Source organism: Athene noctua, chromosome 4, assembly GCF_965140245.1.
Source record: "Athene noctua chromosome 4, bAthNoc1.hap1.1, whole genome shotgun sequence".
NCBI lineage: Eukaryota > Metazoa > Chordata > Aves > Strigiformes > Strigidae > Athene > Athene noctua.
Window position 1 is genome coordinate 73966293 of NC_134040.1, and position 17211 is coordinate 73983503.

Here is a 17211-nt window from a genome sequence, read left to right on the forward strand (position 1 = left end):
ACAAAAAATATTTCAACAATAAACAGCAGTACAAATATGTGATGATGATTTTGAAACTTGATGACAAAACCGAAGACAGAGAAGGCCAAAATGACTTAGAAAAGGAAGGTCAATAAGAAACTGTTGTATGTATCGTTATTTATAGCCAGAGTCTATATATAAATGAGCATTTCAGTTTTTGAGGTGAATATGTTGAAACTTCTCTCTGCAGAATATATTGAAAATATGTGTTCTCTGTGGGAGTTTGGAAGATCTTGGATTTTGAACTTTTGTAAAAGAGTACTTTCTTATCACATTGAATTTCCATTTCTATTTCTAGTATGTTACGAGTATCATGCCTTTCCCCTGAAAATTTGATCTTAAGACAAGAAATACAGAGAGAGGGTGTGAGGTGCTGTGAGGGACCCCTGGAGATCTGAGGATGAAAACCAGCCATGATAAAAGCATGTCAGTCTCCTAAATACCAGAATTGCCAATTGTTTGCAACTCCATTTCAGATCTGGGTTATACTAGTAGAAGAACAGACCCCTTGGCCCTTCTTCCTGCCTTTGGGAGTGGTTGGCAACACTACGTGTTGTCTCTAGCTAAGCCGACTGAAACAAAACATGGGAACAGACCTGGTCATTTTACATCCCAGGTTACCTGGAGGTAAATACTTAATCAAAGCAAACTCCTGTTCCATTAGCCTTATTCACTCTTTTAGATGGCAATATTACAGATGGTTAATCATAATTTTACTAGGTTCGTTCTTTGTTTCGAGTACATCAACTTCTGCTGTTTGTAACAGTGAACGTGAATGTGGGTATTTTTCATAGGAGTGCAGAGTTTAGCTCCTGAAATATATGCACTGAACAGTGGCTTTCCTACATGAAGAGTAGTGATTAGCCATGAGCTGGAGTTTCTTGTGAGTATTTCTATATGTAAAGCTGTGATCTCAAAAAATTTACCTCACAGGCTGTCTGAGTTCAGCTTCTAGGTTTGAAATGCATGGCTGAACAGCTTCTCATAGTCATCTCACTTGGCAGCTCTCATCCCTGCTAGGGTGTTTCACACTCTTCTCTGATTTTACGTCCTAGGTAGTATCAGAAGTCTTGGTGGAGCTTTTGGCTTAGGAGGACATGTAGGACCGGAAATGAAAATATGTCCCCAATAAACTAAATTTCAGTGCCAAGATGTGCACAGTTTCAGAATGCACCTCTCTCATTCTTTTTCATATGAGACTTGAGATGTCAAACAGCAAATGCTTGAAGGTTTGAACATATTCCCAATGAAGAAACTGTATATTCTGCAGCTCTGCTACAAGTTCTTCTAGGGCAAGCGTACGTTATTGCCACATGCCTTGATGTGTGTTTCCAGCTTTTAACTCACAGAACAGTGATGCTTTTTTTTTTTTCCCCCCTTTTTTCCTTCCTTTAACATTCAGCAATTCTTATTAGGGCTAGGTGGCTTATGAATGTGTGAAAAAATTATTTGCTGAAAAATGTGCCTTTATTCTTTTTCTTTGTTCTTTATTCTGAATTTGCCAGTTGTGAACTATGACCCTTAGTACAGAATCCTTCTCAGGATTCAGGAAATTAAACTAAATTTCATCTCCTGAGAATGACTGTCTGCATTCACTTCAACCTCCAGAGAGGGGTTTAACCGGCATGCTGTGGAATTCCAGCATGCAACATTTCGTAAAAATTTCCTGCCAGTAGTCCCACTTTTTTTCTATACAATTATTACATGATCTCATAGCAATCATTTCTTTACTTAGGATGGTTCTATCTATTATACTTCTTGCACTGAGTGGAACAACATCAGGGCTGGATTCCTTCAGACAAAAAGGCAGATGAATCAAGATCTTCTGTGTGCTGGGTAAGTTTCCTAACCCTGGATCATGAGCTAAAAAAGTAAGTGGAATTTCTGACAAGAAGATCAGTGCCCTTTGGTTTTGTGAATACTTCTAATCCTTTGGTGGATTCAGCTCTTGAATAAAACCCCAAATTTTTTAGATTTGGTTGAACGGAATACCTTCTTGGTTAGCTGCAACAATCAAAAAGTGTAGCTGCTTGTATAGCCTTTTTTGGTGATCTTCCATGACATCCTTATAGCCTAGCAGGGTTGAAAAGAAAACAATGAAGTATATCCTTTGTCACTGAGACAATAGAGCAAAGCCTTGCTCATGACACTCCTCTAAGGAAGATTAGTTTAGATAGGTATTGCAAGTATCAGGATGAGTGCAAAATTGGAAACCACAGAGTAAAGTATCAACGGCACGCTCTCAAGTGTGGGAGGATACATTATGGCAGAGCTCTGCAAGGGTCTGTCCTGCATTTGAGCATGCTGAAGTTCTTGCTAACAGGCTGGATTACAGAATAGAAATTGTTTATTAAATTTGTATACGACAGTGGAAGACAGGCTTAAATTCAAAGTGATTTTGACAAACTGGATAAATATTCTGGAAAAAAATGATGATGTTCAATAGAGACAGTACAAGATGGAGAAGTATTCAGCCACAGAGATAGAAACAGGAACAATAAATTAGCTGGTGGTTAATTTGAGGGAAACAAAACCAACCAGAGTTTGAATGGTATCACAAAATGGTCATTAGTTAACAGCATCTGGAAGTGGGCTTCAACCACATAAAGACTGAGGGGAATACTCCGCTTGCTCTTCGGTGGCTAATGTAATACTCTGAAATCACAGCAAGGAAGATTCAAGTTAAGCATTAAGGAAAAGTTTGTAACTGCAAGTCAGAACAGATTGCCTGAGGAGGCTGTAGTGGTGCTATCGCTGGAGGACTTCAGAATGGGGTAGACAAATGCTTGTCAAGAATGACATAGATGTAGGTGATCGTGCCTTGAGGAGGAACCACGGAGGATCTGACCTCGCAGGGTCCCTTCCAGTCCTGATTTCATGTGAAGAGCATTATGCTGCTTCCTCCCACCCCACCTTCAGTGTTCAGAGTTCTTCTGTTCCTCCCACAAGCTTTCCTTTATCTCCAGCTACTCTCCTAAAAATAACCTTTAACTGCCTCTTTTACTGTTTTATGCATGTGTAGAAAAGGCTTTCTGCATAAGACAGTTCTGTGGATGAACAAGATCCATCTCACCTGTGAAAAAGGACAGGACTACTCTTCACCATTTGTAGTGATGCGCTTTGGTTACAGGAAGAGGATTCTCACTGCAGGATTTAGACCTAGACTTTCAGAAATATTTTAGCCACTGATGGAAATACGGACTATAGTTGAACAGCTTTTTATATGCCGGGCAGGAAAAAAAGGAAGTTTGAAATATCTTTATTTTTCAATATTCGTTCTAGACACATTAACGTTCCAAGTCTGTACGCACTTTCCCACTGTGATGTGTCAGAGCTGAAAGGGCAGTAGGTCCTGTTAACCTAAGCGTCCTCCTGTTCTCCAGAGAGGACTTAGTTTGCGAAGAACGGGTAATTGCGCTACGTGGGCAGAACGAGCAGCCGAACTCAGACCACAAGCCCAAAGGGGCCAGGTGCAACAAGCAGGGCAGAGCCAACAACCGGAGTGACGCCGTTTAACATCTCCTTCCCTGGGCGGGGGGCGACCCCAAGCCCCGCGGCGCGGGGAGGGCGGGGGCTGCCGCCGGGGGACAGCGGCGCTGGGGGGGGCAGGCGGGCGGGGAGCCCCGGCACCGGAGCGCCCCGCACCGCCTGGCGCAGCGGCCGGGCCGCGGGGCAGGGACTCGCCCGCGGGCTCTCAGCGCGGTTCCCCCCGCGTTCCGTGTCGCGCCGTGGAGGGCGGACCGGAACGGGAATTGCGAGCCCCGTCCCCGGTGCGCGGCGGTAGCGGCGGCGGCGGCGCCGCCCGGCTCCGGCCCGCGGTCCCCGCGCCGGGGGCCGCCCCCGCGGGGCGCCGCTCGCCCGCCGGCGCGGAAGGGCGCGGAGCCGGCGGATGGGGCACGTGGGGCGACCGGGACGAGGGGGCCTGGCGCTGCCTGCCCCGCATGTGGGGGCGCGGGGACCGCTCCCTCCTCCCTGAGCGCGGAGGGGCGCGCTGCGCCGCGGCGCCGGCCTCTGCCTCCTCTCGTATTTTTTTTAATTTAAACTCTTGCTTAGCAAATTGCGCGTGATGAGCTCACGATGCCGCGCCCCCCCGCCCCGGGCCCGGGCAGGCAGGGGGACGTGAGGCGGGCGGGCGCGGCGAGCCGCGGGGGCTACGCGCAGCGGTAGCGCTCCCGCGGCACCAGGAGGAGGGGGCGCTTTCTTGGCCAACGCTGCTTACCGGACTGGGGTTGTGGGATTTTTTTTTACCTCTTCTTGATTCCCCCCCCCCTCCCCCTCCCCCTCCCGCTGTGTGTGGAGCTGTTTGCCGATCCGTGCGCAGGTGGATCCATGCGCTCCCCCGGGAGCGGCCCCGCCGCCGCGCAGCGCCGTGCCGGGGCGGGGGGAGCGGCCGCCAGCTTCAGCCCCGCCGCCGCCGCCGCCGCCGCGGGGGGGGGCCCCGCCCGGGCACGGGGCGGGCGGCCGTGAAGCGGGCGGGCGAAGTTTCTCCGCGGCGCCGGGCCCCTCCGAGGGACAGTGGGGAGGGAAGAACCGGGCCCCGCGGTGCCGGGGTAGCTGCTGCTGCCGCCGCCGCTGCCGTCACCCGAGCAGCCCGGCTTTGGCCATGAAGAGGAAACAGAAGAGGTTTCTGCAAATGACGCTGCTCTTCACCGCGGCTCTGATTTTCCTGCCTGACATCGGCCTCTGGTCTCTCTACAAGGAGAAGCACCTGGTGAAGCCCGTCGAGCCGGCCGAGCCGCAGGTAGGTGCGAAGCCGCCCGGGAGCGCTGCTCCGCGCCGCTCCGCGGTGCCCCGCTGCGCCGGGCGGGCGGGCTGCCGCCTCCCGGGGCGCGGCCCCGGCCCTGGCTCCCGCCCCGGGACCGAGCGGGGCCCGGCGCCGGCGGAGGGGTGCGGGGCGGGCAGCGGCAGCACATGTGCTCGTCCGGCCGCCGCGTCGGGGAAAGAAAGTTGTGGGCGGCCGAAGGAGCCGGCCGGGTTGGGCTTCCCGGGAAGGGCAGGGGGGAGCAGTCCCAGGGGCTGGCTGCGAAAGCGGGGCGACGGGGGGTTCTGCACGCTTCGATGGTTCGCCAAGGGTGACGCTGGGTTCCGGTTTTCATGACGAGAAGTGGAGTTTTTATTGCAACTTCTATTTGTCCGCCTGTCTGCAGTACTTCTTAAACTGATGTGTGGCTGTACGCTCGCTAAAATTGTTAGGGATCCGTCTAGGTAACTAACCGCCTAGGTTTTGTTTCCTCTTCCTTTCTGTTGAAAACCCGGCAAAAGTGATCCACAGCCTTTTTCTCTTCTGAACGTTACTAATGTGACCTGAGACATCTACGCGGTGTGTAACTGCTTGTCTGACTGATGTCACAACGAACTTTCCAATATTTCCAGTTTACAATCTTCTCAATCACCATTATTAATAACAGCATTTGACATAAGCTGTTCTTTTTTTCTCAAGTTATTCTTCAACTCGCTGGGTTTATGTATGGCTTATAAATCACAGTGTGACCTGCGTTAAATGAGATTTAGTTTGGGGGGGGGGGGGTGTTGTAACGCAGTGCTTTAAAACCCTGCCTGTAATTTACCAAAGCTTATATTTGTTCTGTTTAACAGTGCTATGCTCCTACACTGTAATTATCAGTGTCATTTAAATATAATATAAATATTTCAGAGATCATTAGTAAGAAATTGGGGGACTGTCTGATCTTTTAGCTTGTTTACCACTTGCATAGCCTTCATGTTAGAGTATATTAGACAGCATCATGTATCATTTTAATGTATTAGTAGTCTTAATTTCAAGGGTCATCACCCATGTATATAATGCACTTTCCACATACTAAACGTACTTAAGGCAATGGCTTCAATTGAGCAATAACATACTTGATTCTTTGTTGATACAGCTATCCATTACAGAAGTTAGTCCTCCAAAGTGTCATAACTTTGGTTAATGAAATAGGCTGAATGAAAGATACTTTATTACTACAGGAAGAGGTTAGGGATAGCTTCTTAATTTGAAGCATACTTTATTGTTCCAAGGGTTTTGAGGTGTCAGGTGTTAGATTTTAGTTGGAAGTAATTTCTGCTGAAAGAAAGAAAATGGTACTCAGTCGTGTCTGTTATTAGTTTACAAGGTATACTGTAGTCTTCGTGGTTCCTAATTTACTTTGTGCTTTCAGAAAGCTAAGGTAGTCAATGCAAAAAATTACTTCCATGTTTGTTGCACGGCTCTTTACAAGACACGTGCCTTGGCATAAGATGAAATTTCTAATGTTTATGAAATTTCTAATGCTCAAGACTCCACTCTAAGTAGAGCATGACTGGATAGCACTCAAAGGGAAAAAACTTTTTATTTTTTTTTAAAAAAAAGGTTTTCCATAAAAGGGTGGAAGAAATCCTAGGAGGTTGTCAGCTGAGAATATATGAAGGGTTAGTGAGACTTGCTAATGAGACCTCAGAAAAATTTAATTCCCAAGTTTTCTGAAAGGGGGCTTTTACTAGCTTCTTTTCTTCTCTCTCTCTCTCCCCCCCCCCCCTCCCCACCTGAATACTAATTGCACAGTAATGGGACTGTTTAATGGGGAAACAATAAAAATGAACAATGAAACTTTGAACCTTACAGCTGACACTAATGTAATTCCGTTATCAACTATCTGAATTGAAGTCATGTTGGCAATGTCATTACCTAGTGAGGATAGCAGGTTGAAGTAGAGGTGAGTAATGCAATTATGGTACTCGTGTCTTTTGACATGCATGTTATAACCCAAAATGCATACAAGGATCAAGGATTGAAATACAAGTTTTGAGTTCAGCTCTTTCACATATAAAGGAAATTGTAAGAAGGTGATCAGTGTATTTCTTTGAGACTACACTAGAAATGAGGTCATACTAGGAAAGACTGCATTAGAAGTAGTATCATAGTAGAAATACAACCTTTTCCCCCTGTTAAGTTTGTAGGAAATGCAAGAATTTCAGTGTTCAATGCAGTCATTCTTTGACCTTGAAGCGTTCAATTACTTGATACTTAGTGTGACTTCACTAAAGTTTAAAGGTCAGTCCTACTGAAACTGCAGCAGACTTTTCTTAAATATTCTAAAGTTGTGTTAGGTTACATAAGTATGTATGTAGGGTCAGCACATGACAGCGATGTACAGTCAGACTGCTACGATATGTCCTGACCATGGAAGAGCGGCAGAGCTGTCAGTGACTTCAATAAGTTAGCCATAGGCTGAACTGGTTTTGCCCTCATGGGTAAAATGTCTGTCCAGTGGTATTCTGATGTTGGTAGTAATATTTATGAACGTGTTACTGGATCATCAGTTGTTTTTGAGGAGATGGCATGGTGAAATTCTGATTTTCTGACTAGTTACAAATTCAACTTTCCAATTCATTGCTAAAGCAGACATCCCCAAACTTCCCTGTGAATGAGGGCTCTGTCAGCCTCTCCCACCACCTCAGCTGTTTGCCACAGCACTGGAGCGAAGGAGGGATAGCAGGCTGATGGAGGAGGCATTGATATCCTGACAGCAGTAAGCAGAGGAGCTGTTCAAAAGCAGTCCACAATGCAGAAATAGCCTCATTCTATCAATGGTAGAACAGTGTCCCCTGGGGACTGTGTCATTCTCAGTGCCTGGAAGAGGGCACTTGTGCTCTTTAGTGCTATCTACAAATTCTAATATGACAAAATAAGTTGACTTTTTTATTCTTTAAAATAGGACTGCAATAAGTTACATAAGAGTACTTTTTTTGTCATCATGCAAATTCTGATTCTGAGCAGAGCAGCTCTTCTTTAGGAAAGATTAAAAGATGAGAAAATGGTATTGAAAACACTGATTCCAGACAGTATTAATGGTTTTGATCACTGTACATTAATTCTATAAGCATTATTAACCTGTGTTTCATACAAACTTGCTTTTTTAAAAAAAAAAATACGTCATGTTTTCCTAAAGTTTTTACTTGTGAAGTTGATAGGCTTGGATCTTTATATTTTTATAATTGTTACTCGGTTTATCACAGTATTTAAAGTGGAGCTCCAGGGGTAATGGAACAGCTATTAAGGTTCCGAGTTACATGGAGCAACAAGTTCTCTGTAAAATATAGTTTTGACAATAAAGCAGTACACATGAGGGGAAGAAAACAAAAAAATCTGGTTTAATTCTTTCTAAGTCAGTCCTCCTTGCTGTACTATGGGAGTAAGGGAAATTGAACAGGGTATTTTTATTGCCTTTTTAAAAAAGTCTTATAAATTCCGTAACACATGGTATCTTTGAGTTTTGAATAGAGTTTTTGCAGTTAAACTTTTTTTTTTGGTCACTGAAATATTACGTATGTGATATAAGTGTCTTGTCTGATCTCTTCTTTTGATAAAATCCCAAGGCCAGGGTGTTTCGATACTAAATTATGCTTATAAAACTTTTGATTTCAGTGTTGGTTTTTTGTGGAGGAAAAGCAACAGTGCAGTACAACCACTAGTATGTAATTCCAGTCCAGACCTCGTTATCTAATGCTACGTAAAGTTTGTGCTATTTTATTTGGCTACAGTAAGGCTTTATCCTTGTCTGTTTTTATAATTTTGATATATGAAAAATAACTTTATGTAAAAGAACTAAATTTCTTGCAGCACCTTACCAGTGTCCATAATGCAAGTTTTTGGTGAAAAGTCATGTGAGATGTGTTTCTTTCTTTTTTTTTTTAATGGGATGCCAGTGTGGTTGGTTGAAAGGATAGCAGTCTAGTGAAATAACTCCTATGGCATTTCAACTTCGCTTTGTACTTTTCTCATTTGGTTGTCATCTTCCTGCTTCCCAGTGTCAAATCTCCTCACTTAAAATTGGATTGAACAGCGGCATCTCTTAGTCACAGATGCTCTGTAATACTTACTCACAGATGTGTTACTGAAATGCTTTATCATGTGTAAAGTAAGGAAAGAAGGTAGATTTCTGGTTTCATTTCGCTTATGCTTTGGTGCAGTGGGGCATGCTACTTTGACCTTCTGATTTAGGCACTTCTGCAGGAGGAGCTCTCAGTGGTGTTGGCCATTGGTTATTTTGGTGCGTGCATCGTGCCCAGAGCAAAGACCAAAATACAGCCATGCTGTAAGGGGAAAGTGTTGTTCCTTGTCATTGTCACAGTCTCTTTCTCTTGTCGTGTGAATTCTGTGTTTCTGTCTGGTTAGCCCCATGATTAGGTCTTTCTCCTGGGGTATGTGAGGTATGCATTTAAATGAATTCCTCAGGATAAGGAGAATTTAGTTCTTACAAATCCTGGGCCTGTACTGTAGTTGGGAACCAGGCACAAAATCCACCTTCCAAGCCTGCTGGCTGTGAAAGTACTGACTTTGGCTCCTGAATCCAGAAGTGGTTTCATCTTGAAATCCGTCTTGCAAACAGTCATTTGTTTCTGAAGTCTGTGAAAGAGGTGAAAATTTAAATTTACCCCAAAGTGCAATGTTTCCTACTGTTTAGTACGGGTTCTGATAATCATAATTGTTCCAGGACAGGTTACTCTGTTTACTCCCTACTGATGCCAGTGAAGTACACAGCTTGGGTTGGAATTCTGTTTCTGGAGCTGCATAAAAGCTGCATCTTGAAAGTGAAACTTCCCCCCCCACTTAGCTGTGTTTCCCTTGCTTTTCTAGTTCATTTCAACAGCTACAAAATCTTATACTAATTATGGTTTGGTAGGACACAAATAGATGCCTGTTTCCCATGTTGCACTGTCAGGACACTGTTAGTTGCTTGCAGATTTAGTTCTACTGTCTCGGTTACCTTTGCTTTCACCACAAACTTGTGAGGTGAGAGAGTTTTGTTTCCCTTTAACAGAGGAGTAAATAGAGTGACAGACAGACCCAAGCCTCCAAAGTAGCTGCTTGACTCTTGCTGACATTAATTTGTGCTATTTTGGGAGACTTCATGGATGACCATAAAAAATCCTGATAAAATGAAGTCTCACTTTCTATGTTCAGTTTCTATGCATGTGTACTGTTCTGAGTAAGTCGTTATTTCTCTCCCCAGAGCAGCAGCTGGGACCCGGTGTGTTCAATCCTCTTTTATTTCACAGCTTTGTTCACTGGTGTGCTGGTATGTCAAGCTCCAAGGGCCCCTATACGTGGCATGGCAAAACAGAGCTTAGTGTATTAAAATGCAGTGCACTTGCAGTCTGAGTTTGCCATTAAGTATTTAACAGTCTTACAGTTAACATTTCCATAATTCACTTCTTTATATGAATTGTGCCTGTATAATTTTATTCCCCTGTATGTATTTGAGCCTACTGAGGAAAATATCATTTGAGGACTAAAACCTTTGTTACTTTTAAGATACAATATTATTTTTGGCAATTAACAGTATGTTTCTGTTGTATTCGGTATACCAGAGGGAGCCCTCCTGTGGTTAACTTAATACCTATCAATTTTCAGGAATGTTACTAAACAGGGTATATCTTACAGAATAAAATGGACTGATTTCTATATTTAGTTTTCATATAACTCAGAGTTTGTAATGCATTTTGGCTAGTATTACTGTGTGTAGTTACCTTTTTTTTAAAGCATAGTCATTTCAATTTTATCCAAATCCGAACATAAGGTCCAGAAACCTTCATGCATGCAAAACACTTGGACTTGTAGAAAGAGCACTGTGGTAAGGGAGACTTGGTGGCCTTGTCGAAGCAATGGGATGCGGGATTCCTCACTGACTGGGGGGGCATACCCAACTTGTTTTTTTTCCCCTCACTACAACATGATTCCTGCTTCTTTTCTTAAACTTCCTCATCTCCCTGTACAGGGAATGTAGCTCTTGTGCTGGGGTCTGGGGAACCGCAGCAGTACTGTAGGTGCATCCCGGGTGGGAGCCAGACTGCACCGTGCCACTGTGCCTGCCGTTCGGTGGAACTGCAGTTGTGTGCGTAGGCAGGTGTCTGTTCACATACAGAAGAAAGAACAATTCAGCTTTGCTTTGCTTTTCTTTTCTTTTTTTTTTTTTTTTTTTTTAAATGCTCAGGCAGGTAACTTATGGTCTTTGTCTAGCAACACGCTGATGCGCACATTTATAGCAATTGACTTCAGCAAAACTGAGTGTATGCTAACTATTTTGATGGATCGGAGCCAGGAGCAGACGTGTTTGGTTACTTTAAATAAGGCTGAAAAAAAATTAACTCAGAGGTTGACAAGTTAAATACAGTGCAGCTCAGGAATCCCAGGCTAAAAATCCTGTGTCTGTCTTAAGTGTTCCTCACTGTCAAGAGACCAAATTATGCTGACTGAAAGAAACAGCAGTCTCTGTTTTTTCATGTTTCTTTAAAAATGTGAAAAGGCTTTATTAGGAGATGTCAACTTGCTGTACTAATTCATTTCTGAGATTCCAGCGTAAACTGGTTTTTAAGGTCAAGCTCTATTGTGATTCATTGGTTTCAAGATGGTTTTGACAATTGTCACATTTGGAGGAATTTCATTGGGTGATAGGCTTGGCTGGGTAATCTTTCTCAAAATGTGTCTTTGACAGAGAAATCCTTTCCCTCTTCTTTATGAAAAAAATGCTATAGAAGAGACTGACTTGAGGTTTGCTCCAGAGGTAAAGGAGAGGAAGAAAATCTATTGCAGGAATTTAACAGGATTTCATGCTTCTCTTTCAAATTCTTCACCTTCATTTTCATAATTTCCACACATCATTCTTCATAGAGATGACATGACTCCAAGTCTATGCAAACACCTGCTGATTCAAGTCAGCTATTTAATCACCAAACTAATAGCAATATATTCAGAGAACTGTAGGAATACAGATGATGAGGTGTATGTGCAGTTAATGCAGGAAATATACGAGCTAAAATATCCCATTCTTTTCTGGATGTTTGTACCCTGTAGGGTCAGAGCTGCCATTTTCCTGTTCAAGGTGGTATTTCATGGGGACAATGCTATCTTATGCTGCCATTTTAAGATCTCTTGGCAGATCTTACTGAAGGAATTTCCTATGCTCTCTTTCTCCTGGTCAGATCCTGTTTATTGAAGACCTGTGGCCTCACTTTCGGAAGCAGTCACTAGCTGAAACGTGAGGCTTTCATCTAGCCACATGTGGATTTAACAGATAACTGCAGCATCCCTTTCTCCCTGTCACCTCCAGCTATTGGTTACCATCCAATGCCTGAAATTTTCAGCTAAATCTCTGGTGACAGGACATAACGGCATTTGACAGATGCTTCATTGGATCATCTGAAACCACCTCCACAACAGTTTAAGCCAATCTGCCAGACTTTTCCCTGAAGTAGTTGAAGAACATTTGCATGTCGTCTTCAGAGCCATGTGAGCAGTAACGCTTGTAAGAGCTGCAGCAACAAGGAGGTTGGAGATTGGTGACATCTGGCAGTGCTGTGAACATTCAGTGCCCTGAACCTTCTGTCAGGTTTGTGCCAGCTAAGAGTTACCATGCCCAGTTTAGTTTCCTACACTTTGCCAGTTGTTTGTTTTGGTTTTGTTGTGTTTTTTTTGTTGTTTTTTTTTTTTTAATGCCAAATTTACTGTGCAAATTGGGCATAGTAGACTAGAAAGTCTGGCCCGTACAACTTAAATGTTTCATTGATCAGTGGTAAACCGTTGATTCTGTGCTTAAGATGCAATGGTGAGTTTACAGTGGTTTATGAGAGGATGTGATACTGCTAAGAAATTTAGCTAGGCAATTACCTGAACTAGAGTTTAGTCAGGACACTAGTGTTAATACAGGGTGCTTCAGAAATTGGATTGCTCACTGAAGTGTGTAAGTGTACATTTATCAGACTAACTTAAGGTGCTCATTTGCTTAAAGAAGCAAAATTTTTCATACTTGTACTTAAAATAGATTAACAGATGAGTTTATTTAGAAGATTTTAGCCTGCTTACTTGTTACTGCACTCTGAAAATAGTATTCTGTAAATTAAGTACTAGGAGAATGCAAACAAGTGTTTAGGACAAGCAAGAATATTTTCTAGCCAGGCTGTGACAAGTTCTGTTTATAGCTGAAGATGGAGAAGAGCAAGGGCTCCCTGTGTCTCTGTTCAGAGCCAATGTCTGGGAAATACAGTTCCTGCACATGTATTCCTGCAACATTAACAGCTTCTGTAGCATGCGATAAGTGTTTTAGCCCATATGTTTTTGCCTCTGTGATTAAAATCTCCCAGTTTTGCATTAGATAACATAGTTGTCCATCATGGGCAGTTTGTCTTTCTGTTTTTCATCCAATTACTGGGCTAAAAGTTATGCTTCTGATGTAACATTTGGTTAATGCTCTGAAGCTTTCCGTGGTTGTGTCAGAGAAGGCAAGGTCAAAGAAGTGCATTTTACTTGGGAGGTTTGAGATATTCCCACCCACAAGAGTTAGCTCCAACAGATACTGGCAACTGAAATCTCTCTTCTGCACAGATTAGCTATATCCTTGGCAAAATTTTGCCAGTCCCTGGCAAAGCCTGAGCAGATACAACAGTAGTTAGCCAGAGCTAGATAACTTGAGAAGAGACTGTAAATTGTACCAAATCTTGTGCTGAACCAGTATATCCTTCAGTGGTTCACCAGCTCTGAAACATCTGTTTTGCACAGAATGTAATACATGGTTTAGTGCAATAGTTAGCTCTTTTTTTTTTTTTTGTACGGGAGGCATAATACCTACTGTGACCCTTCAATGGGAAAACTCTCTTATTTTCAACATAGCAATACCCCTCTGTCTCTTGCCTCTCTCTGTCTTTGGTTGTTGTTGGATTTTTTCCGAAAAACATGTTTCAGTTTCTATAATGTTTTTGATATCTCACTTGATTGCTGGGTAAATTATTATATTGGATTACTTGAATCTTGGAAAATTTCGGATTGTTTTTTCTGCAGAGTGGTAGTTTCACATTAGCATGGGGAATGCATGAAAAAGACACATTAATGCCATCCTACCAGAAATGTATTGCTATTTTCAGGCTCTGATAAATGACTACATTTTAAGTTGCATTTGATATGGATACAAAATGAATGACAGGCTTGAATGGATGTTGTTTTTCCAGAATTGCTCAACATAAACTAAAATGACAGTCAAACTGCTGATCAAATTTTGCAATTATAACACCAGTATAAAAATGTAAATCCAGAATTTTTATGACATTAAGTAACGAATTCTCCACTAAAGTTACAAAATAGTTAGAAACACAACATACATGGACATATAAAAATTACCTGGGATGGCTGCAAAAATTAGCAGAAAACTAAAAAATGACATGCAAAAGCCTCACAGCAAAATATTCCTGCAGTATATTTAACCTGTGTTTCACATCAAATTAAATCTTTTTCAGCATAAGGGCATCCTTGACATAATTCCCAATGATGTTGAAGCGGTGGGAATTTCTCCAAGTATATGGTGACATTGCTCCTAATGATAGACAGATTTTATTTCACTCTATATTACTTCTTGATCTATGTAGCAGTCTGAGAGAAGAGTGGTTTTATCTCCCCATTTTTCCTAAAGTAATCCATTTAAGAGATACAAGCCCAATGAAAGTGCAGCCAGAACATCTATATTAGGCTATGCTTTGCTAATATGAAAGTGGAATTGCATTCACCTCTGCTAACTGGCTATATATACTAACAGAATTTTAAAACAAAATTGAAAGCTGGCATCTTGACCACTGTAAACAGACGTGCCGTGTGTGCATGAAGGGCTGCAGAGGAGGGCAGGGAACTTCTGGAGCTCCTTCAGGGAAAGCAGCAAAGCTGCAGAGGGGTGGGAAATAAATCTGTCTGGAAACACAGTCCACTGCCTTATGTGATCTTTCCCCATCTTCCTCGTCTCCTTGCTTCATGAGGAAAGGAGAGCAGTAAAGATGCCGAGTCGTTGTTTGAGTCATCCATACACAAAGTGTAGAGAAAAACTGCTTGAGAAAGAAGTGTTATTAACAGGAGACTTACTTTTTGTAAAACTGAGGTGGTATCTCTGCAAATTACTACTCAGAAATTCTGAATGGTGCAGTTCATGTGCTGACCCCACACAGAGTAATAGTGCAGTCACTGAAGATAAAGGTGTTTTCATTGAAGCAAATTCAATATGAACATGAGAGAGAAATTTTTCTTCAAATGCTCAAGACATGCAACAGATGTCTCCTTCAGAAGCAATGAAGAAAAATTGTATTTTATATTGGGAGAAGGGAAATGGAGATGGCATCATGCTAAGCAGCAACCTGCTTCTGCATCTGGAATGGATGTGCATGACAAATGAACACAGAAGATCAAGCCCAGTATGTGTATTTATTGCCTGTGCACCTTGTAACCACTTCAGAGATCTTTTTCTTGTGTTGTAGTAACGTTTGTTCTGTGACTTATGAGAGTAATATCTTACTCTATTAAGTTTAAAGCTAAAATTCAGTTAATTGAGACTCTTCAATGTATTTTGAAGAAATTCTTAGTAAAACAGATTCTTGAGAAATGGGTTATTAATGTGTGCTTTGAGATTTTCCTTTATATATATATACACACATATACATACACACACACCCCCATATCAACACAGATGTGTATGTTTGTTTGTGGGCAGGAGGAGGTGAGGACACCATCTTTGCTTTCTACAGGGAGAGGGAGTTTATTTTTCTTTATGTAACATGCCCCAACAATCTTACAAGGAATGGAACAATTTTGTGAAGGACACCATGCAAATACATGGGAAAGCATATGTTTATGAGTATAAATTCAGTACAATCTACAGTGTCTTTGGCATTTTCAAGGTTTGGGTTTTTTTTAATAAATGGGGATTTTTTTGGTTTGTTTTTATCTCTCCTTCTTTATGCACAGATTGTATGTGGGCTGGCTTTATGTTTGGTTTTTGAACAGTGGTAACTTCAGACGCTCTACTGAACTTTTTTCCTTCTCCACTTCTAAGTCATGAAATATGTAGGAAATAAAGACGTTGGCTTATTTCATTTATGCTCTTGATTCTTTACAATCTTTCCAGTTAGTTATTTCTATTCTTTAGACATTGGACTCCCATATAGATTTCTTTAGGAGACCATACACAATTTTGTTCAAAAAATACTGGCCCAAGGCTGCCGTCTTTACAATATACTTTGCTAACCTGCTTTTCTCCTGGTATGTGTGATCTAAATAATCAAACGACTGACCTCTTACATTTAGTAACCTTCTTTATATTGCAGATTAATCTCCAATTTACTGATGGGGTTGTTAGAGACACCAGCTACTCTCTTTTAATGATAACAGAGGGTAAGAAGCTGCCAGAGTTTTAGGATGGAAGTGTCAGGAAGGAAACATGAAAGGAAGGAAAACGTACAGCCAGGAAAATAATAAGGAAAATATATCTCATCAATTACCTTTCTGGAACTTCTAAGTCATGTTGCTATCGTGTTTTCTATGCCTTTCATGTTGCTCTAATTTGCATCTCTGGCATATGTTGTTATCATATTATTATTTTTTTAAATGCATGCTAACTGCAACCTTGCTTCTCTAATTTATTATAGCTTATTAGTAAAGCTGCTTTGGAATACCCTGGATTAATGATGCATTTAAACTGTTTTAAAATGACCCAGGGCTAGGTCAATTATTGAAGTAGTGCCAGTGGGGAATATTTTATTTTGATTGCGGTAAGCTCTTAGTTTTATGTTAACCTCATCGTACAAACATGATCTGTGGGCTTTTAATGTTGCAGTGAATTGAAAATGTGTGAATAAAGCATGCTTCATATTTTTGTGTAGCAAACTGAGGCTCCTTCTTGAGAGGTGACTTTATAATCTTGCTTTCTTCACCAATAACTTTAGGCTGTAGTTGGTTTCAGTTGTTTGGTTTTTGGTGGTGGTTGTTGTTAAATTAGTCTTCTGGAAAAGGACCTGAAAACTCACTTCAGTCATGGTCTGAAAGTGCACTACACAGAACTTGTAGAAATTTGCTGAAAATAAACAGAATATGCACCTCCCCAGAACACTGTTTTCAACTGATTTAGAGGCCTATCAAGTATTTAAGAGGGATAAAACCAGTGTTTAAAATTGACTTCTACCTTGTGTAGGAGAACAGTGATTTGGCAGTGACTGGAATGCTCAAGAGATCTGCAGAGATCTTGAACATCAAGTCACTTAAGGGGGAAACAAAATGTAAAACAAGACCAGAAAAATTCATTCCGATTGCTTCAGAAGAATCATGGGAAGGGAAATATATATTGCTTTATGTTTTGGGGTTGTTATTAGTCTGAGATACTTTCAAGGTGCTTGAAAACTAAGATG

General features: G+C 42.0%; 1 protein-coding gene across 2 annotated transcripts in view; it reads left to right on the top strand.

The window, feature by feature from the left end:
* Nucleotides 1–4496: 4496 nt before the first annotated feature.
* Nucleotides 4497–17211, top strand: part of GALNTL6 (polypeptide N-acetylgalactosaminyltransferase like 6) — a 512016-nt gene continuing 499301 nt past the window's right edge. For both annotated transcript variants that reach the window (XM_074904075.1, XM_074904074.1), the window contains exon 1: nt 4497–4762. In XM_074904075.1, coding sequence (XP_074760176.1) covers nt 4625–4762 — 138 coding nt within the window. In that variant the 5' untranslated portion in view covers nt 4497–4624. The remainder of the gene's footprint in view (nt 4763–17211) is intronic.